Raw genomic sequence first — 23,263 nt, 5'->3', positions numbered from 1 at the left:
CGCAGGCCACCTTTTGTGCATGGCATATCTATAAAAGGAACAATTAATAGATTAAGTTTCTCAACGAAGCGCATAATATGTCCTCCGTGTGCGGACGATGCGCGAAGCGCATCGTGCGTACATGGCCCATCCAGCGTAACGTGGGCACGTGGTGCGCTTAGCGCACCGCGTGCCCACCGTGTGTGCACGGCACGAACTGCGTAAAGTGGGCGCGCGGTGCTTGAAGCGCACCGCGTGCACACTGTGCGCGCACGGTGCGCGCACGGAACGAACTGCGTTAAGTGGGCGTGCACGCCACAAACGGCGTAAAGTAACTTAGCATTTAAAAAAACGTACAAATTCACTGAAAAAACCATAGGTTTCACACACGTTATAGTTAGGAATTAGCATTTAAAAAACCTTGCAAATTCAGTGAAAAAACCATAGGTTTCACACACGTTATAGTTAGCTGGACATTTTACTCGTAAAAAACCATTGAAATTCCCCCGTTATAGTTAGTGCAGGCAACTATAACTCACGCGACCGCAATCCTCTGCTGATGACATATGTGTCTTTATGAAAAAAAAATATTTGTAATATATGTATAGCTAAAATTTAATGGAAGAAGACATGGGCATATAAGTGTCTAAATACAGTATTAGCATCAGCAGAGGATTGCGGTCGCGTGAGTTATAGTTGCCTGCACTAACTATAACGGGGGAATTTCAATGGTTTTTTACGAGTAAAATGTCCAGCTAACTATAACGTGTGTGAAACCTATGGTTTTTTCACTGAATTTGCAAGGTTTTTTAAATGCTAATTCCTAACTATAACGTGTGTGAAACCTATGGTTTTTTCAGTGAATATATATATATATATCAAAGCTCCGTGGTTACCCATCTATAGGAAGCACTCGGACCAAAGTTGAGCTGCAAGCTTTTTATTGGTATAGGCAGTGTCCGTGTATCAACAAAGCAGCTTCGCCGTCAGCCTACGCGTTTTGGATAAGATTCCTTTCTCAAAGGCGTGGCGGGTCAAAGTGTGCAGGTGCGGCTACTCCCAGAATATCAATGCGTCATGGCATGCTCCGATTGGGCAGTCCTGATGGAACGAATACCATGCATGCTGGGACTCGTAGTTCCTTCTGTCCTGAGGGCAGGTCCCTGTGTCGAGGCTCATGGAGAGTCTTATCATTGTAGGAATTTGGTGTGCAGCCATTCAGGACAGCAGGAACTACGAGTCCCAGCATGCATGGTATTCGTTCCATCAGGACTGCCCAATCAGAGCATGCCAGGACGCATTGATATTCTGGGAGTAGCCGCACCTGCACACTTTGACCCGCCACGCCTTTGAGAAAGGAATCTTATCCGAAACGCGTCAGGCAGACGGCGAAGCTGCTTTGTTGATACACGGACACTGCCTATACCAATAAAAAGCTTGCAGCTCAACTTTGGTCCGAGTGCTTCCTATAGATGGGTAACCACGGAGCTTTGATTTAAACGCGGCGGCCCAGCCGCGAGGAGTGCACCACCCCGCGAAACATAGGGGGCCACCTGCGGTGCGATATTTATCAAGCCGACTTTGTGGGACCACTGTTGTGGATTGAGGGCAGGTCCCTGTGTCGAGGATCATGGAGAGTCTTATCATTGCAGGAATTTGGTGGGCAGCCATTCAGGACAGAAGGAACTACGAGTCCCAGCATGCATGGTATTCGTTCCATCAGGACTGCCCAATCAGAGCATGCCATGACGCATTGATATTCTGGGAGTAGCCGCACCTGCACACTTTGACCCGCCACGCCTTTGAGAAAGGAATCTTATCCGAAACGCGTCAGGCAGACGGCGAAGCTGCTTTGTTGATACACGGACACTGCCTATAACAATAAAAAGCTTGCAGCTCAACTTTGGTCCGAGTGCTTCCTATAGATGGGTAACCATGGAGCTTTGACATACATATATATATACATACATACATACATACATACTTCTACATATATGTTTGCCTTCATTGTGTTTCAATCATACTATTGATATGTTAGAGTCTGCTATGATAGGTGCATTTGGCTTACCGTGTGATGCCCATTTACTTATAAATACATCCCAGATATACCAATTTGTCTTTTCCTTGTAGCAGGAGGTGTGGACTCTTCTTGGCCAAGTATTCTGTTGTAGAAGGACGAGCTCACTACGCAGATACTCCTGTGCAACATTTACATCTAGGAGCTGGGATCTCGAGGTGAAGGAGATTCAATCGCCTAGATAAGTCCCGACTGGCCAACACCCTGCACAAGTTCCCTCATTGTGACAAACTGATGTCACTTCTTGTTCTACTGCTTTTTGTTGGTCTGTGTTTACTATGTTTCCCCCCCCACCCAGTTCCTTATAGCGTGTTACTGCAGATGTACTTTTGTATGCTCTAGCTGCTCAGTCAATTCGCATTACCACTACGCCCCCTTCTGCCATGCGACACACTTTCTTCTTGAGCCATGCCTAAGGAGCTAAAGGTACTCCGTCTCAATTTCTGGGCGTTAAATCACCCAGCAAAGCATGCAGCAGTTTGGTGGGGAAGGGGGAGGGGGGGGGGGGGGGGATGGCAAAATACTTCGACAATAGCTGAAAGAAAGGGGCGCCTCTTAGCAGTTTGAGTACAGTGGGGCTCTATTTCCTTTACCCTGGCCAATAACTACGCCCCAAACAAACGGCAGGAAACCTTTATCCTTAATGTGCTTGCAATGGTACTTGCCAGTCCAGATTCAGCAGTATTGGTAGGGAGGTCAACCTGGTCATGGATCCTGCTCGAGCGCTCCAGCTCTCCTTGCAAGCTGTCCTTCACGCCCGACAGCTTTCGTTGGTTGATGGAGGGTGGGCTCTGCGATGGCTGGGGTCTCTGCACCCTTTGGCAAGGGACTACACATTTTGTTCAGCAGCACTTAAGTTATATGAGTGCATGAACAATTTTCTTACCTACCCAGCACTCACAGCTAGGGTTGGACACGAGCAAAGAACCAAGATCTTTCAGACAATGCAATGAGCTCTTTGATGCTAAGAACAGACTTTCTGCCCCGCACCTCCAGATGGTGACTATGCGATGCGTTGCTACAGTCCCCTACCACAACGTCAGCAGTGCGTACAGTGCTAGCGGAGTATCTCCACACTGTAGTGGGGGGGGGGGGGGGGGGGAACTCCCCTGGCATCAGTGTGGGAAGCACTGAAGCTGGTAGTTAGGGGTTAATTTATTGCTATCTCAACGGCAGAAAACCAAATACGCCAGGAGAAAAGTCAACAGCTGGAGCAGGTGGTCACTGAGATGGAGGCCATTCAAACGCAAGGGGGCCCAGGGTCTGGCGAGACCTGGAGCGCAAGAGGCTTCTATTAAAGTGCTTGAACCTCAATAGGGCGGAGTATGCCCTTCTCCGACTCAGGCACAAATTTTACCTGAGCAGTGACCAATTCGGGCGCACGCTGGCCCATAGGCTCCGCACTAAAACTGTCAGAATCCGTCAGCTCACTTAGGCAGGCTAGGGGGAGGAGGTGCACAGAGAAGGAAATTTGACAGACTATGATGTAGGCGCCCATATCAGTAATACTCAAACCATCGAAAGACCCCAGGGACTTTGGGTCATATAGACCAATTTCCCTTCTCAACATTGACGCCAAGCTCTTCGCTGATATCCTGGCATCTCATCTGAACACAGTCATGCCATATCTGGTTGACCCTGACCAGGACTGTTTTATCCAGAGATAGGGTGGAGACAATACCAAAAGGCTTTAAACACCTCTTGGATATCACTCAGAGAACCCGCAAAGGGCGCTTTTCCTCTCCACTGACGCAGAGAAAGTGTTTGGTTGCGTCCAGTGGGCATACCTTTTCAAAACGTTATGCCACTTTGGTTTTGGGGAAACATTTATTAGATGGATAGGATGCATTTATAGCGCCCCAGAGCTTCAGTCTGGATCAATAGGAATCATAAGCTATGGTCCCAATAACTGTGGCACCTGCCAGGAGTGCCACCTCTCCTAACCTCAGTCTGCTCTCTATATAGAGCCCATGGCACAGAGCATTCGAGACAACCTGCAGATTTTGGGAATCCGGTTTGGCGCTGATATTCATACAATCAGTCTGTACGCCGATATGGTCATTCTCTCACCTGCGGACCCGATGGATTCCTGGCTATCCCTACTGGATGAAATGCATCTTTTCGGCATAGTCTCGGGGTTCAAAATTAAACTTATTACGTCCCAGATCTTGAACCCCTCCCCGTGAGGCCGCTCTGCGAGTCAAGTTACTCTTAACATAGACGTCAGAGGCCATTCTGTATCTGGGCATACACCTAGCTTCCACTATAGCCAAGACTCTAGCGACAAAGTACGGGGCCCTACTTGACCAGACGAATAAATCACGATCCTTATGGAGTCGCCTACGGTTGGCCTGGTTGGGGATGTATTGTGGCATTTAAAACAACAGTACTCCCACATATCCTTTACATCTTTTAGACATTACTGTTGAACCACACACACACACACACACACACACACACACACACACACTTTACAACTCAATATAAACAAATCATCTAGGATGGGAAGAAAGCAAGTCTCCAGGTCATTCAACTGGCAGGCCCCAACGGCCAAGGTGGCTTAGGGCTCCCCCTGATCCACCGGTAGTACCAAGCCGCGTAACTCCGATAGCCTTTAGAGTGGAATTGACTTCATCCCTGAAAAGCACTGCTCCTTCATGGACCAGACGGTTGCAGGTAATACCTGGTAGGTAGCCTGGCTCCCTCGCAAACTCAGAGCTTGGGGTTTGCATTCTTCCCCGATGACAGTTTTGACGAAGTATGGGACAGCGGTGCCCTCCGAAGGGGTCTGATGTTGTTCCCCTCCGAGATATTGCAGATTGTCAATAACCCTGAATTCCCCCCTGGGTTCAGCTCGGAAGCGTTTAGGCGATGACGGGAGTAAGAATGTAGACGGGTGGGCTCCCTCTTCAAACCCGCGGGGATTATCCCCTTCGAGCAATTTCAACAGGACTACTCTCTCCCCGCTTCAGATGCGTTCCACTATTTGCAGCGGAGGCACTGGGTCACCTCTCCGGGGTATAAGATGGCTGCCTCCTGACACCCTTACCATGTTCAAGAAGGGGCTGGTCCACAAAGAGGCCGATAAGCGCCTCATCTCTGAACGCCTTATCTCTGAACTCTATGCTACGCTGGCAGAAGGTGGTGCTGCTTGTAAAGCCAAAGGCCAGCTGCACTGAGGGGGCACTGGGGCGCTCTTTCTCCTCCTAGGAGTGGGCTGACTTTTTATAGATCACAAAGCGCACAACATGGCAGATACAGAGGCAGCCTACAAAATAGCCTCTTACTGGTATCTTACGCCTGCTCGAATACACAGATGGAACAAGGGGCGCTTAGAGAAACTCTGGAGGAGTTGCGGGCAAACAGGCTCTCTTCATCGGATATGGCACTGCCCCAGTCGTCCAGATTCTGGAAGATGATATTAAATGACATTGACTTAGCATCTGACACTACTCTTCTGCACTTCGCAGCGTGCACTATTCTGGGGATGCTGAACCCCCCACCCCCAACTTTTCCACTGCGTTCGCTACATGGTCAGCAGATGGCCCTAGCATTAAATGCTGCGCACCAAGTGATCCTCGTACTCTGGGGATCTGAGACCTTCCCAGACCACACCTCCTGGCTTCACAAACTATGGTTCTCTCTGGCTATGGAGCGAATGTCTCTCACAGTGGAGAATAGAGCAGCAGCACACACTGAACTATGGCCCCCCCCCCTTTATTAGTATTCTCTCTGTAGAATTCAGGAAGATAATATGCCCCAAATACTTCCAGATTTTGCGCTTGCTTCCCCCACAAAGATCTGAACTGACATAGTTCCTCTCCACAGGCCTGGACTCCTCTCTGGGCCCTTGGGGGATCTCATCCTAATCAGGGTCCAATGAATACACCCGGAGGGAGGTGGGGGGGGGGGGGGGGAGAAGCAGGGGGGCAATGGGTTGGAAGACTGATGTTTTGGGGCCACAAGCATTTTCAGTTTGCCATGCTCCACTTCAGCAGTATCCTACTGGTGTTCACGAAAGTGATGGTGTTGGTCACAGAATATCTTCAGAGGTAAGAGTAGTGCTAGAGGCACTCTTGTGGTCCGACACCCTGAGATGACATTTGACTACCATTATTTTAATTGACTTTGGTGTGTTTTATCCTAGCCTGAATGTACGACATCCTGCATATGCCTGGTTTCTCTTAAAAGTTTATTTCTTGTAATCTGGCAGAGAGAGTATACTTTTAGGTTTCGAAGTGCAGTGTTATGAGCAGGTGTGCACAAATGAGCAGTGTGTTGTACACGGGGGGAAGAATTATTAAGTTCTTTGACATGGCCTTGTGTCATCCTGAATTCTGACTTTGCCTGGCTTGAGCTTTTTCTGCGCGCACAGACACGCTTGAAAGTTGTTTAGGTTAATCACGTTCAAGGATTGTTTTGGGAGAGTGTTTAATGTACCCTGGAAGGCCTTCGTGAGCGCCGTCAGATGAAGGCTGGAACATGCGAGAATGTAGAGGGAATGTGGGAACTCCTTCCTGTCATGGAATGCTTGTCAATTCCAGTAAGTTTACTTGTGCAGAGAGGAAGACTCTCGAACCTTACAGTGTTTGTTTTGAGACTATAAATCTGAGGTTTGTTGACAGCTGAGTTGGGAGCTCACTTACAGAGTAGAAGCACTGCTGTAAGACCAACTGAACCGAGAGTCCATGCCCAGCTGTGAATGGGTTCCCCCAGCTTGAATTGGCAAGGATGTCGTGTGAACGATCAGGTGAGGTGACTTGTTTCCGACTAGTGCCATTGTGATATGTGGTTCTAGTGGCTGTATTCATTTGAGGTGTTTTCTTTGTGATGTGTAAATGAGTCAGAGTGCACATCCAAAGTAATTGTTTGAAGAATTTAGCGCATATCTATTTCTGCAGGACGTTCAGTATATTTGCTCAAGTCTTCTCACATTATTTGCTGCTGGTTTATTCATTAGTATTATTCATGCATTTAACTGTTGCAGGCATCAAGTGTTTTATTATTGCATGTATATATATATTACACACACACACACACACACACGTGTGTGTGTGTGTGTGTGTGTGTGTATTTGAATGCGATTCATTTTGGCATCTGGGAAAGCCCTTTTGTTAGAGTATTGCATAAATAAAAACCCCAAGCCTTATTCTAAAAAGAGTCTGCATTTTGTAAAATAAAACCCTTTTCTAGGGGTTGTGTTTCAAGTTATGCTTCGCCGTGTTTGAGCCACCATGTGGGGAATTCTGTATTATCTGAAAGGCAGAGCAAGACAGTAGGGTAGTTGGAGATCAGAGTACTCTGGCCTACGGCAGTGCCCTGTCTTCACATAAACCTGCTGGAGCTACACGCTTTTCATTTGGCATTGAAAGCCTTTCTGCACTCCCTCAATGAGAGGCTGGTTAAGGTCCTCATGGATAAAACCAGTGCCATGAAGTGTTGCAACAAGCAGGGTGGGGTTTAGTCCTATACTCTGTGCTAGAAGTCCCTGTAGCTTGGGAATTGTTTAATTCATCAGGTCACTTCTATGATCAAGCATCACATGGTGGGATGTAAAGAAGACGGATGCTACAAACGTCTATTATGGTACTTTAGTATTGCGAAACCCTGAAAACCAATAAAATATGTTTAAAATGTTTTTTTTTTTTTAAATCATCACATTGTGGGATTTATAAACACCACAATGGATGCACTCCGCCAACGACCCCTAGAGGATTACGAATGGCAGTCACACCCGGAGGTGGCATACAGAGTCTTTCAGCAATAGGGAGAACCCTGACTCAACATTTTCATCACTGCTGAGAATGCACAATGTCATCAGTTTTCGGAGTTAAAAGTACCAAGAAAATGGCCTCTCACGGGGACACATTCCACCTAGAGTGGAGTACAGACTCCTGTATGTTCTGAAGTACATTGGGAATGACCAGGCCCAAATCATCCTAGTGTCTCTGGTTTGGGCCAGGAGTGTGCGCTATCCAGAGCTTCTGGGCATAATCATTGGTCCTCTGATCAGACTGCTGCTTAGAGGATAATCGTTTGCAGCAGCACGGCATGGTCTTGCACCCAGGCCTGCAAAATATACACCTCCATAAGTAGGAGCTGAAGCGGCTGCAGTGGTCTACATTCATTCTCCCTGGCCAGATAGCAAACTGAAGCTGCCAGAAACTCAACAAAAAATAAGCATTGGCATAGCCAATAGGTCTTGCCTTTGGGACCTCCCAAGTGTTTAGCCATGCAGCACATAATAACCCACCAGGCGGATTTCTGTAATGGAACTAGTACTTATGTAAAGTGTGCAGGTGAAGATAACCTTCAGCAAAAGACATGTATTAATAATAGGGCGGACACAATTTTATTTTGTCAAGGATTTTTAAATGGCTGATTATCTACTATGCCAAACACAGTTTATTGTGTTTAAATACAATAAATACTGCAGACTCAGCCTTAAAATACAATTCCTTAGGCAGTCACAGAAAATAATAAATAGCCTGACATCTAGTATATTATGGGAACCCAACGTTGTTTCATTGCTTTCAAGAGCGGTCATAGAGCTTCTGTTGACCCGATTTTAATTTTAGGACTCTAGCTAACAAAACCAAAGTTACACTTTACAAGTATTCAGTCTTTACCTAGGGAGAAACTGTGATATTTGCAAAGAAAATCCCAACAGTTGACTAGTCACCACACTTTATACTTGATGCATCTGTTAATTTTTTCATTCCAGTGATAACCACCACGTGCTGGCCATTTTCTAAACTGATGCCTCTGACTGCCCAATCTTAATAAATGACATATCATTTCTACAGGTTGCCCCCAGCCTTAAAATACATACATATTCATACAAAGACACACCTCACCATTCATTAGTAGGCAGCACCTTCCATTAGCCATCTTTTTTAAGAGAGATCAGGAAGGACCCTGGACGTCTTTGGAAAAGGGAACCAAGATAGCGTTGCCTTATAGTTAAGAACATAATCAATATATGTACAAACCTCAATACCACCCAAATTCCGCTTTCGGCGCAGTGCAAATAAAATCGAAAGCAGAATATTTGCCGATTTGAAGGAAAGTGGGGGAGGGGGGAGGTTTAAAACATTCTTGAAAGTATGACCACCAAGTCCGAGAGTCACTGCAGGGGGTGGTACTGGTACCACAAGAGGGCGGGCAGACAGACACTGTACGCGTTTGCACAAATGGTGTATAGTTAAAGTGTGTACCCAGTTACTATCAATGGTCATTCGTGTGCATTTAACTGCTCTGGATGAATGACCAAACATCTCAAAGTGAGCGCCCTATGAACAAGGGTAATGGCGGTTCAAGGAAAAAAAATGCGATTCAAAATAAACCCAATATCGCATAGATAAAACCACAAAGTACGTATAAAGTACAAAGCCACTCCGTGCCGAAGCATCTATAACATTGTTAAAAGAGCACAAAGACCAAACTCTCAGATCGCGTATGTGGTTGCAAAAGTTGCCCTTAAGAGGCATTTAAGAGCCTCAATGCGTTAAAGGGCGCCATCGACGCCACTCTACCGCGTGGGGGCGCTCGTGCATACAACCAACTTCAAGCTACACACTTTTAATTACTTCGACTTCAGCTTCACCAGGATAAGCACTCAGGACACCAAGAACAAGAAACTCATCACACCATCTGTGACTGCAGTCAGTGACACCGACAACTAACCTCAAACCACCACGGGAAGCACCTGCAGACAGGTAGAAGACCCCCCGCGCCCCCTCGAAAGACCGGTGTCATGCATTTAATTTAGCACAGTAACATTCACAGCCCAAAACCCAATCAGCGAGAACTCGCCAATCACTGCCACCACCACTGGGGGCGTTAATGCGCCGTCGGAATTACTGCCGCTCGCTGACAACGTCAGGGTACGCTTGTGCAAGCTGCCGATCATTTACTGCTCGCCACTGCCAACTGAGGGCGTCCTAGCATACTGCTGGTGCAGAGCCCCCAGACATCCCTTCTGAGAAAAGACAACCCATCTGAGAAGAACTCGAAAGCCCAACACTGCAAGGAGTGGCAGGAGAGCAGCCTGTGCACCAGCCAGCAAAGTGCATGTACTGTTCTCGCTTAATCGAAGACTCACTTCTCGCATTGGCATTTGACAAACAAAGAACCCCAGAGAAGGCTGCAATACTTGGACAATCACGCACCATACAAATTAAGCCCAGGGCATGCAGAGGCAATTCCGGTGACGAGAACAGAAGCGGGTTGTCACCTAATCCCAAAGTACATGGATGCAAGCACCTACCTGTCCCTAAAGCTGCATGGCCAAGCCACCGTCAGGTTCGGGTCACAGTGGAGGAGGCGAGAACGAGGAGAGGAGGTGGCAGCAGGGGGAGGGGAGAGAGGGGGCCTGCACCTGTATCCCTTGCGGGAGCGAGCAGGGGCACCATCTAGTTGCAAGTTAATTACAAACAGATGGTTTCAAAGCTCGCTCCCGCAAGGGAATCACCAAACGTGCACGCGTTGCCATTCAAAGCAATGCAACGCGTGCACGTTTTTGCCTGAAAAACTGAATCCATTTCTAAAGGTCTCCTCCTATGCAGCGCATGCACGCTGCGTAGGCGAGACCTAAAAAAAAAAATGTAAATACAAAAAAGATGACATGAAGGTATGAGAGTACAATGGATTAGCAGGTGGGGGGGGTCAAGTTTAAGGTGAGACAGGAGAAGTAGGGACTGGGGTTTAAAAAGAACATAAATTGGCCTCTCCACTGGAAGATAGGCTCCTAACAGACTACATAGACCAAAGGGCCAGCTCCATGACATACCAAGAAATAATCAATAACCTATCCAACCCCATTTCACAACTTTGTGATCTTTGGCAGGTAAACTTAGGGAACCTAGAAGACAAGGAAGCAGGAAGCACTCTCCTCCCCACGGGAAGTAGCCATAACATCGCGACTGACACGGATACTTCTTAAAATACTACATAGATTAAATTACTGCTTAAAATTACTCCATAGATCATATTTTCACTGTGGCACCCTGGTCAAAGTGGGAAGAAGGGATGACGCAATGTGTAAAAGGCTTTGCAAGCAGAAGGGTACGTTGTACCATACAGAATGGGGAATGACCGGCTATCAAACATTATTGGGAGGCGGTGGTGTGTGATGCGAGGTGTTTGTGGTGGGGTACTTCATCCGCTGCCTAAACTATGTTTTCTCATTGTGTGGGAGGCAACAGACAGGACTTGCATGGAGCAACTCTGGATCACCCTGGGACCGATAATTGCGAAAAAAAGACATAGCCCGGAAGTAGAGAGCAGTGGAGATGTTAACGTTAGAGGAGTGGGAACGAGATATGGACTGGTGTATTTTAGCAGAAAGTGAGGTCTATGAAAGCAGGGGGTGGCCCTGGAAGGGGGACCGGATATGGGGAAAATGGAATGCTCATAGTGGCGGTGTTTGTATCTCGCCTTCTAGTCGAGGGAACAGATCCAGCTGGGAAGGGAGTATTATGGATGAAAATGGTGAACAACTGTAATGGGTCACTGATGGTTTGAACTGAATGTTGACAAATAATTCAAAAATTGGTTTGCTTGCCTCATTGTGGCTATAATTAACATCTGCTACACGACTACCTAAGTTTAATAAACAAAGGTGGAGAAAGAAAAAATAAAGCAGGCAGGAGTAACAACACACAAGTGCCATAATGCAACACAAAATATGTGTGGGGTGGTTGCGAGGGAAAGCTGCACAGGAAGAAGCAAACAAGAAAACCCATGTACTCCCACAGAATGCTGAAAACAAAAAAAGGTAGCTCTCTGGTGAGGCACCATGGAATGAAAGAAGGTATGCTACAGTGGAGGGACCAACACAAGAACAGGAGGGAAATAAATTAGATGCAACAAAATAAAAATGACAAGAAAACCAGTCAATTGTAAGCAATAGACTGATTCAAAACCCACTGTAAAATTGGTCTCATCTACAGCAGACCCACCTTAATGTGTGTTGTGTCTGCTGGTGCTCTGCACCACACACTTATTTCTGATAGTCCACCACATAGTGACACTATGTTTGAGAACACATCAGCAGAGGGTTTGAAAATTCAATATACATTAAATCAATACCTCGTCCAAGCCTTCCTCAGAACTTTGGGTGACATGGATTAGTCAGTCAGTCAGAAACAGCTTTATTTCGATTTTAAAAAACAAAACCATAAAAGCACACATATGACATTTCATTCATAATTGGTAAAACAATTAGACTTTTAAAAGTAAAAACAGGTTTTTTCCATATAAAAAAAGACCTAATTCATAGAGATCCTGAATCTTATAATAGTTTTAAGAAACGTTGACATCGAGGAAATAAGAAATTCATCATCTAACATTTGCAATCTGACCAAAGCCACTCTGCATTGTCTCAGGCCTAATTTTTTTAAAATAGGTCGAAGAATACTTTTCCTGGGTTCTGAGTAATATTTGCAAAAAAGAATACAATGAAGGGAAGATTGGACAGAAACCAAATCGCAAGGGCAGGGAATTAATACCTTAAGCCAACAATTCGGCTCAGGGAAGGTAACCAATCTAAAAAAGATATCTGCCCTGAAACGAGACAATAGCATTCGGGAGTAACAACTAGGGACTAAATTCAAATATGGCTGAATTCCTTGATTTTGAATGAGTAGGTGGTTGGCCATGACAGTACTCTTGCATTTCTCTATCTGCCAGCGTTTTTCCGCTAAGAAATACAGGCAGGTTTGCTTGAGCTTTTTTCTTGACAGACCCGCCATGCTATCTGGAGTGTCAAAGAATTCCAGATGGCCCATATCCACAAAGAAATTTTTTAAGTATTTGAGCCATGAGATTTTTGTCGCCCCATCAAGACCTAAGCAGTCCCTTATTATATCCCTATTTAGGCCTGTCTCATTGCCAAACCAAACTTTATGCCACAATAAGATAGGCTCCAGTTTAATAAGATCCGAAATATATCGTACGCCCAGCTCTTGGTGACATACACAAGAGGAAGTAGACCCAGGCACATCCAATAGGTAACGGAGGAAAAATGTTTGACAGCCCCTATTGCTCGTGAAAATGCTAATTTTCGTGTCTCGCCTGCAGCTGTCCAAGTGCCCTTCTTGTCAAAATTAATACCTAGATAAGAAAAAGTATTTACAGTCGCAATTTTTATGTTAGATAAAAAAGAATTACAATTAAGATTCCTCTTTTTAGTACAGCACATGTTAAAGGTTTTACTTATATTAATCTTTAGACCCCTGTTACCCATATATTCTGAAAAATTATTAATCGATCTCTGAAGACCCATTTGGGTCCGGGCCATAATTACAGCATCATCTGCGTATAAAAGAATGGGGATTTAGGAATTGCCAATTTTAGGATAATCTTGCATGTCTTCCAGGAGATGAGATGCTACCGAATTGATACATAAATTAAACAAAAAAGGAGCTAAAATGCAGCCTTGTCTCACACCCTTTCCTATAGGGAATTTGGAAGTACAATCCCCCTTGTCCCCATAGCGAACCCTAGCACCTGCCTCTCGGTATAATTCTCTAATGAATATTAGAAGGTTTGGGTCCACTCCCATGTCCTGCATTGTTTGCCAGAGTTTATTGTGGTTAATACAGTCGAAGGCCGAACTTAAGTCCACAAATATAAGGAATAAACATTTTTGGCCTCGACGTATTTAGCTACTAGGAGTGCTAGGTTCAATCCTTGCTCAGTTGTTCCCATACCTTCCCTAAAACCATATTGGAACTGAGAGAGAATACCTCTTTCATCGACCCATATTTGTAATTTGTTGAGTATAACTCTCCCAGCGATCTTCATGAGCGAATCAAGTAAGGAGATCGGTCTATAACATTTCGGTATATTACGATCTCCTTTCTTGAAAATGGGCACCACGATGGCTTCCTGCCAAGTCAGTGGGAAGCCCACTTTGGTGAAGCTGTTAAAGACATTAGTTAAAAGTGGGGCCCATAGCTTAGTATTAGCCTTAAATATGTCCGCGGGAATTCCATCCGGGCCCGGAGCTTTTCCCGCTGGACTCTTGTCGATAGCAGTCAAGACTTCCTCCAAGGAGAAGTCGACATTTATTGGGTAAGATAACTGTAGCCTGAAATCTAGGATTTAGCCCCGTTTCTACTACTGCCGCAGAGTCTTCTTGGTAGAGCTCCCGAAAATAGGTCACCCATGACTCTTCAGTGATAGCTACTTCAATAGAATCTGTTGTAATATCGTTGAAAAAAGGGGCATTCACCGCTTTCCAAAAAGCAGTACTATCTTTTAGAAGGCAAGCTTCCCGTAGGGTGTGCCAGGCTTCCTGTTTAATTTCTTTTTTCCTGTTTTTTACTGCCTGTTGATAAGCAGATCTGGCAGATCTAACTTCGACCATGACCCTAGGGTCTCGTTTTAACTGGGTCATTAGATGAGCATGAGTATTGCTACATTCTCTATCGAACCATCTCTTCATCCCACTCACCCCAGGATTCTAAGGTTTCAGGAGTAACTTTCTAATTTCCTCAGAAATACTAAGGAAAGCATCATGAATTTTAGAGGGTTCCTCGTTCTCAGAGAGACAGATATTAATTTCCACTTCTTTAGAACAAATTAATTTTCTAAGGAAGGCCACTGGTTCCACTTTGTCCCATTTTAGGGTATAACCATTCTTCCTAGCAAGTTCCAGTCTAAAATTATATAGATTCTGGACTGTTGTATCTGACTTGCTTTTTTCCCTCACGATGGTAAAGGACATACTAAGGGGCAAATGATCACTCATTGCTAACTCACATGTTTTAAACCAGCGAATAGAACAACGAAATGGTTTGGAAATTAACATAAAGTCAATAACTGATTTGCAGCCCCTTCCTATGAATGTAGGGTTAAAAGGGACTGGTGGAGAACAAAGTTCATTTACGAAACCCAAATCCAAAGAAAAAAGTATATCATCATTTAAGGAATTACCCAAAGGTGTGTGGGAGAAGTGTGCCGAAGGGACATCATCAACCTCTCCCAATCCGCAGATATTTTGGTTACTAGATGGGCATATAAAATGCTTGAAATCGCCAGTCCAGATCACACAGGGGTCAGGGCCTTGTTTTTCATCAAAATTTTTAAGGGTCTCGTGTAGTTCTTTCAAAGTCGAGGCCCATGCTTCCTTCGGAATGTTATTATAGAAGTTTATCAAAATTATATTTTGTTTGCCCCCAAACGTTAAAGACAGTATATGATAGAAGACAGAAACTGGGAGAAAAGAAATTTTAGTTTCTTTTAGACAGTTTGATACATAGGTGCATAAGCCCCCTTTATTTCTCCCTCTTAATGTAAGGATTGCCGGCGTGTGAAAAGTACGGTAACCATTCATATGAATAGGGTCAACCGTCCAGCATTCCTGTAGGCAGATAATCGAATACTGTTTTAAAAACGAGATAAAACTTGAATCCCCTAATCTAGCAGACAGCCCTGCAACGTTCCAAGACAAAAGTGTAAAATCAGAACCTGTATCTCCCTCTAGCAATGATCTCACATTGATAGTTTCGCAGGAAACCCCACATTCAGAAATTCCTCTTTCAGGCAGTGCATGATAGTTAACTTCCTCCTCACCCTCAATGATAATAGGAATGTTTTCAAGTTTATCCTGTTGGGAAATTAGCAATTGAACAGGGCGCGAGTCAGGAGGCAAAATTAACACGTCCTCAATTGCGACCTCCCGTGTGAGTTCAGAAGCGGTAGGATTTAGGGGTAGTCAGTCGACCATATCCAGGCAGCTAAATCTATTTGTTGTTGAAAAGGCCTCCAGCCAACCCTGTTCGACTGGGGCCGGCCTGCCTCTTTGGAAATTAGTGTTTGTTTTACCTCTCCCTACCTGTTCCCACATGCTATTATTTGCTTGGTGAGGGTAAAAATAGGCAAGGGGAAGTGGAATGATACTTGAGTAAGGCAGAAATGGTCGTGCCTGCTGGATGTATTTTGCAGCCTGTACATCCTTAAAATTAACGACAATACAATCCCCCGATATGTCTTTGTTCCTTCTGCCCACCCAACTGACTCTCCGGGCAAACAAGATTTTAGTGTGTGTGTGTGTGAGGAGGGAGTGGTCGGTTAGTATTGAGCCAATGCATTATTTTATTCTTCAGCTCATAGTATGTTTCGATGGTGTTTTCTTTCAAACCAGGTACCCCTGTCAGTACGATTACGGACGGCGAGGATTCTGGCGGCAAGTCTAAACTAGGTAGCTTGTGAGCACCATCATAATTAGAATCAGATCTATTTACCGTTTCATTTATGTTTTGTACCATACCACTTTTAACTTTTGCGTTGACATCAGAGGATTTCTGCGGGGACATTACTCTTGTGGATAGATTTTTGGGACCACAGAGGTTTATGGTATTTTTGTTACAGGCAGTGTCCTCTCCTTTATCCCGGGATAATCCCATTTGCCGGTCTAAAGGGAACGTAACCGAGTGGACAAGAGTTTGCTCCTTGGAGTTACTCACTAAATTGCCAAGAGAGAGATGTTCACAGAGTTCTCTAGATGAATTTGTCTTCAACGATTGATTGAATTCAAAGTTAAATGAAGCAATCTGTTCAAGTTTCTTAAGGCGCTCTTCAATCAGATTGAGTCTATCCAGGATCGGGCGAGTTGAAAGTGCTAAAACTTCCCCCATTTTTAAATAAAAACCATCATCAAGTTGTCTGGTTAAATCTACAGTTACTTCAGTCGGGGGTTGATCGACGGCATCCGAAGAATAATTAGATGCAAGTTTGGTATTTTTAGATTTCGTCGATCTTAATTCATTCCCCTTTTTTCCTCGCGGGGCAGGTTTCTGTTTTGGTTTGGCTCCTAGAGTTAAGGCAGAAGAGGAAGGAATAACCTCAGAAACGGCGTGTATTTGTGCTCGGGTAGATACGCCTTCTGATTGGCTATTCATAAGCTCAGCCGTAGTAATTGCAGGCCTAGTTGTACTTCTAGCTGCTTTACTGACCTTTCTTTCCATCATTAAGTCCATACAAGCGTCATTACTTTCATCCTCACTAACCATGAGGTCAGTTCGAATAGGATTTGTGGTATTTGCCTTAGGTGTAACAGACAAAGCAATTTTACCTAAAGATGAACGTTTGTTAGAAGTAGGGTCCAAAGAAAGACGACGCTCTGTAAGATCAATTTCTCGTTCTAGGAGATTAGCAGCTCTTACAATAAAATTGTCCAAAGTACCTGCCATAGTAGTACCAACTACGGCACTTTTACCCCTAGGCATGCCTCCCACCAATGATGAGAAGGTTACTTTTATCCAGCTGTGCTACGGGAATACACAGGGGGTAGTCCAGTCCAGTCTCTACAGGCTCGAACGGGCCCGCCCTTGGCCCGGGCTTCGCCCCGGTCTACGCCCCGCTCGCGCTGGAAAAGGCGTACCTTATGTAGTCAGGGGAGGAGGAGGAGTCAGGAAGAGGTCCCCAGGTGCTGCCGATGATCTTGGCGCTAGGCGCCCTGGTCCTCGCAGTCCTGGCGGTGATCCCAAATTACGTTGCAAAGGATTAGTGTGTTTAACACCCAGCAGCTCCACCGCTTGCCTCACAGGAGTCGGAAGAACAGCAGGAGAGAACCAAGCCTACGAGAGGAGTTCAGGAAGCACAGAACTCAAAGGCTAACATGTCCCGAAAACAATCAGATCCAAAAGTAAAGAGAGAACCAAAAAGTGCTCATAGGAAATGTTACTGGGATAACAGAATGTCACGTAACAGCCAAGAAGCTCAGCACACAACACGCTCCCAATACTTATCTGCCACAGAAGAGAAGGAGCTCCTGTTACTTCACAGTAGCGGTACGTGGAATGCGGGCGGCTATTGTCAGCATAGCAGGAGGCGGAAGCCGCCACTTAAAGAAACAAAAGAAATGCCTCCAGGCAGGTATAGTGGCAAGGACAACCGCCGGGAAGACAGAACGCCTCCAAGCAAGTATTGCGTCAAGGAAAGCCGCCACCGAAGACAAAACGCCTCCAGGCAGGTTTCGTGGCAAGAAAAGCCGCCGGGAAGAACGCTGGCATGGCAGCGCCGTCAGACCGCTAACAAGAGCAGGATCCAGGAATCGAAGCAATGAGGCAGGTCGCGAAGGTCCAAAGAAGGCAGGAACGACTAGCCAACCCATGTACTCCCACAGAATGCTGAAAACAAAAAAAGGTAGCTCTCTGGTGAGGCACCATGGAATGAAAGAAGGTATGCTACAGTGGAGGGACCAACACAAGAACAGGAGAGAAATAAATTAGATGCAACAAAATAAAAATGACAAGAAAACCAGTCAATTGTAAGCAATAGACTGATTCAAAACCCACTGTAAGAATTGGTCTCATCTACAGCAGACCCACCTTAATGTGTGTGTTGTGTCTGCTGGTGCTCTGCACCACACACTTATTTCTGATAGTCCACCACATAGTGACACTATGTTTGAGAACACATCAGCAGAGGGTTTGAAAATTCAATATACATTAAATCAATACCTCGTCCAAGCCTTCCTCAGAACTTTGGGTGACATGGATTAGTCAAAATGGAATAAAAACCAATGAACATTGAGTACTATGAGGAATACATGTGATTACCTACATTTATATACACAATCGAATATTTAGCACCAGCAGAAGCAGTACTACAGGAGGTTCATGATCCCAGGAAGGGAAAGTGGTGTCAGTCGAAATTGACAAATGTATTGGCATGCGATGGTTAGTAGGTAACCCTGGCAATGGCCTTTTGTAGCACCCTCAGGGTAAGTGGGCAGTGCAAGCTGTAGAAGCCTCTAGTGGAATTAAGCACTGGTTTTAAACAACAGACACCTGTTTGTATGTGGGATTTAAAAAGGTGGTGCGTTATTTTCTGTACATACATTTTTCTGTTGCCTATTTCAATGTTATCACCTCAAGGGGTGCTGCACCACATGTCAACTGGTTATAACCATAATGGCCATCTTGGATCTGTTTTCTAAATTCTTTATTAGATTACCAATATGCCCTGGTGGCCAAGTCAACCAGCAGACACAAAGCAGCCCAGCAGCATAAGGAATGAGCACTGTAAAAAGCATCTGAAAAATGAAAACTACAGAAACCAAAGTGGGTATTTTTTTAGATGCCAGTCTGTGCTTTATTACACCATATATGATGTTTGCACTGCCTATGCACACCCAATCCGAGCAACAAATAAATTTCATACCCATTGCCTTTGCCAACTTTGGTTATATGAGCCGTGACAGAAGTTCACCCAACAATGATACATACAAAGTGAGCGCTGGACAGGGAGTATACTTGAGGTAAACTTATCAGGAGGTATATCATGATGCAATAAGAAATAACTGGCTAAATACTATGGTGTTACAACATGCAGGCCTCTATTATGTTATGCTACATTATTGCTTGCATTTTGTGAAATGGGAAACCTGTGACTGCTCGAATTATGTTTCTCTTGGTTTCACTTAAAATTAGATATTAAAAAACTACCAATAATAGTTTTAAAAATACTGTTTGGAATCATTTCTAAGCTCAATCATCACTTTCTGCTGAAGACAAAAATGTATAAGACGTGGTCTACAAAAAGTCTATTGAACAGATCGCGTCACCTGCATTTTTTTATTTTGTAAAGCGCACTCCCAGGTCACTTGAGCATGCGGACAAATAAAATAATCAACAACAAAAAAGTCACCATAAATACTAACCACAATGTCCTATTTCTTTGTGTAATAGGACAGTTGTCTTTGCCTGCAAGGGTCAACCCAGGCATATGTATTATGACAGGGGTTCTTGTTTCACTTCACTGGACCATCATTTAATCATTATTGGTACCCTGGGACACCACACTGAGCAACTATTGTGATCCAGGGACCTCTGCCAAAGCAATTTTGAGGATTTGAACCACAAAATAAGAATTCATCAAATACTTTAAAAATGCTGTATTTCATTAAATTCACAACAAATCTATTTATAAAAAAAAAATCATAACATTAATGGGAAGGTTGGAACTTTTCTTCATTCAAGTGAGGCCAACCAATATCCAAATTATATTCGGTTTGAAGCATTTGCACTACTCCCTCAAATATACGAGTACACCAACTTAATTTTTAGCCTACAATTTCAAATTAGTTGATATTTACAGAACATTTGAAAATTGTCCATTTTATATTGTGCTATTGTATTGATATACACTTTAATAATCTGTTAATATTATTAAAATTTTTAAACAGTCAAGGATTCAGGGTAGGCGTCGCAGAGCGCAAAGGGTCCGGACCACATGTTAAGAGCCGCTGCTTTATGATTTCCTATTATAAACCAACTTTAGGTGCAAATATTCTAAGGCAATATCTCCACTCCTTAATATAAAATTTCATAGTAGGCTTCTATGTGTGTTCCTATTTCATTCTATGCTCCAGGTTACAATTATTATATAGGTTAAGCTTTGAATGTAAACTCGCAACAAATAAATGGACATGCACGAATGGTTCATCTATAAGCTTGCAACTCAACTCAGACATCGAACTACGCCCCATAACCTTTTAAGTGAGGGGCGAGTCATTAATTACTTTAACGTCAAGACAAATGGCCCTTAGTAATAAGTCAAAAACATTTGTTTAACTCATTCATGCTCGAGTTATAAACCAAATTTATCCACACCAAAAATCCACCCCATCTTCCACCAATCCATCAGTAACTCCATTACTTTTTCCAGTTCCACTTCAGCCTCCGGACACTGGTCCCAGCTTGGCGGTAAGAGTCCCACAAATACTCTTTCTCAAGTTCCCCAGTTCTTTCCGCAAGTTCTGATTCTCATTGTATGCAGAGATGTGTAATCCTGATTAGACCATTATGTAACCAAAACTACAAATCATAGAAATCATCAAACTGCTACCCTGGCTAGGCTACTCACACGTGGAACTGGAAACACGCATATCTCTGGAGGAAGCCTTGTCCTTACCCTCCTCCAAGTACTCACCGGAAGCACGTTGTTATTTTGTACGTCGCTGGGCCCCGTGCTAATAAGGCTACTTTTCAAAAGAGGGGATGCCATGGTCCTGGCACACGCACACACTTCTAGACCCCTCGTTTGAACCTCCTTCTCTACTCTGTTTCCAAAGTCGCAGCGTCTTCTAATTACGCAAACGCGCGCTCCCACCGGGCACCACAGTCAAATACCGTGCTTAGGCCCCGCCCTTGCTCAGTCAGTAGCCATTTACGCACGCAGCGTTGTGTTTAGTGAACGTTTACAGAGTTAACAACTGGAGCGAGCGGCCCTGCCCGAAAAATCTGAATTTGGGAAATATTAAGCATTAAAAAGCGCACTAAGATTATCCACTTTTTACCCGGGATATAAAATAAGCGCGCTTTTCTCCATGATATTCGCCGAGGTCAAAAAAAGAGTACATGAAAATTGTTCTATGCGTTGTTATCTTTTTTTGTGTTTTACACATTGTGCGGAAAAGGAATTTGTGCGCCCTACCTATTTTGCATACAATGTGAAATCCCAGGAAATTACGTTACTGGAAGTACCGTTGATTGACAGCTCGGCCAAGAACCACGCATCAGGGGTTAGAGTGACATACATTTGAGTGTAGTGTCTAGACCCCGAACTGGGAGCCCAAAGTTGCCCTGACAATTTTGTCGGACTAGCCCCCCTCCCTGGGGGCAGGTGATCCAGCGGGTTACCAACCTCAGGTACTCAACTACCATATACTCACCTGGGCGCATAAACTCACACACATTCACATAGGCTAGTAAATCCCACTGGTGGTCAATTTTTTGATTAGTAACCAGCTAATTTAACTAATCTTTCACTGAATCAAAAAGTTCTTTCCTCTGGTCAATGGACCTTTTAGTTGGAACTAGTTGATGGTGAAATGACATGGATCTGATTTTCTTTCTGGTTTGAAATAATCACTCTCAGGAAAGTTTTAAATGTTTATCTGGTTAATTTCACATGAGCAAATTTATATACAGTAAGAACTCCGTTTCTCCAAGGAGGAAGGAAAATTAAGTCAATTAGGTCAATCATCTAATTAAACAATATTAGCAACAATGACAGTACCTGGAGAAGAGAAAAGAAAGAGAGCAGTACAATGACATACTACACCAACATATAATTACCTAGAATGGTGTGGAAACCAACCCCTTGGCCAAGGAGCTGGAAAGGTCCCCTGGGACAGATCAGGTGACAAAGCTTCAGGACAGGTTACAGGACAGGATAGGTGACCTCCTCAAGATCTGATGCCTGTGTCGTACCCCTCTTTGACACTATCTTCCTACTCGATTCTTCTGCGATCTTCTTCTATTGCTTTGCCTAATTTACCTCCTCGATTCTACCGCGATCTTCTTCTATTTCTAATTATGTTTAGAATCTAAGTTCTGCAATTCGATTCTTCTTCAGCATTTGTTCAGCTCTTGGACAGCATCCTGGTCTCTCAGCATCTCAGCGACACAAACAGAACTAACTAACTAATTTACCTCAATTATACTTTCCTAATGGCATGTACCACCCCTTAATGTTTCGAGTTTATGAAATTTCTTATTCTGATTGGACAGGCAAGGGGGGATGATCATCACACCATGCTAAGTTTTAATAATTCTCTTTAGTCCTTTGTTTAATAGTCCCTCCATTAATTTATTTTCCCAAGCTTTATTTCCCACACGCATTCACATCTTTATCTACAATTAATTGTATACATTTAGCTTTATTCTTGTTCAGATTTCCGGATGTCCGACAGGTTCCCAGGACATGTTGCGAATGTGGCCTTGGATGAGATTCAAGTACAACATCATGGTTTCTGTTCTGGCTGGTTATTACTGAGCTTGCGCGAAAGTCACGTGCAGTATGCACTTCAGTTACAACCGGAGGCCCAAATACGAACTAGTAGAGAGGTCAGAAAGAAACATTAAATTCAAAATAAAATAATTTCACTGTATACCACCTATATCTACTTTAATTCCATTTAATTATAATAGCTCTTCCCGCATTAGCATTTAGTAAATAGCATGTTTTAGTTTCAGCAAGGCAGATGCTTAGCATGTGAGCTTCCAAGCGACCATTTTAGATGCAATTGCGCAGCTGCAGAAAATTCCCTCCAAGCGAAAGACCGTCATACTGCGTAGATGCAGTTGACGCATGCGCAGTGCAGTTTCCCGCGTTAGCAGCCATCTTGAGTTTCACTCCAGTTAGTATAACACATAGGCAAGCGTCATTCTGGCAACAATATGGAATGTG

General features: G+C 44.2%; 1 protein-coding gene across 4 annotated transcripts in view; it reads right to left on the bottom strand.

Moving 5' to 3' along the window:
• Nucleotides 1–21,199, bottom strand: part of DDX25 (DEAD-box helicase 25) — a 3,162,033-nt gene extending 3,140,834 nt beyond the window's left edge. For 3 of the 4 annotated variants that reach the window (XM_085646107.1, XM_085646108.1, XM_085646109.1), the window contains exon 1: nucleotides 21,002–21,197. In XM_085646107.1, the coding sequence (XP_085502233.1) occupies nucleotides 21,002–21,076 (75 nt within the window). In that variant the 5' untranslated portion in view covers nucleotides 21,077–21,197. Of the gene's footprint in view, nucleotides 1–21,001 lie in introns of all 4 variants that reach the window. The other variant, XM_085646106.1, reaches the window with a different exon arrangement.
• Between the last annotated feature and the right edge of the window lie 2,064 nt (nucleotides 21,200–23,263).

This window comes from Triturus cristatus, chromosome 3_1 (genome assembly GCF_964204655.1).
Source record: "Triturus cristatus chromosome 3_1, aTriCri1.1, whole genome shotgun sequence".
Taxonomy (NCBI): domain Eukaryota; kingdom Metazoa; phylum Chordata; class Amphibia; order Caudata; family Salamandridae; genus Triturus; species Triturus cristatus.
The sequence above is the reverse complement of the archived record's forward strand: the minus strand, read 5'-3'. Positions and strand labels throughout refer to the sequence as shown.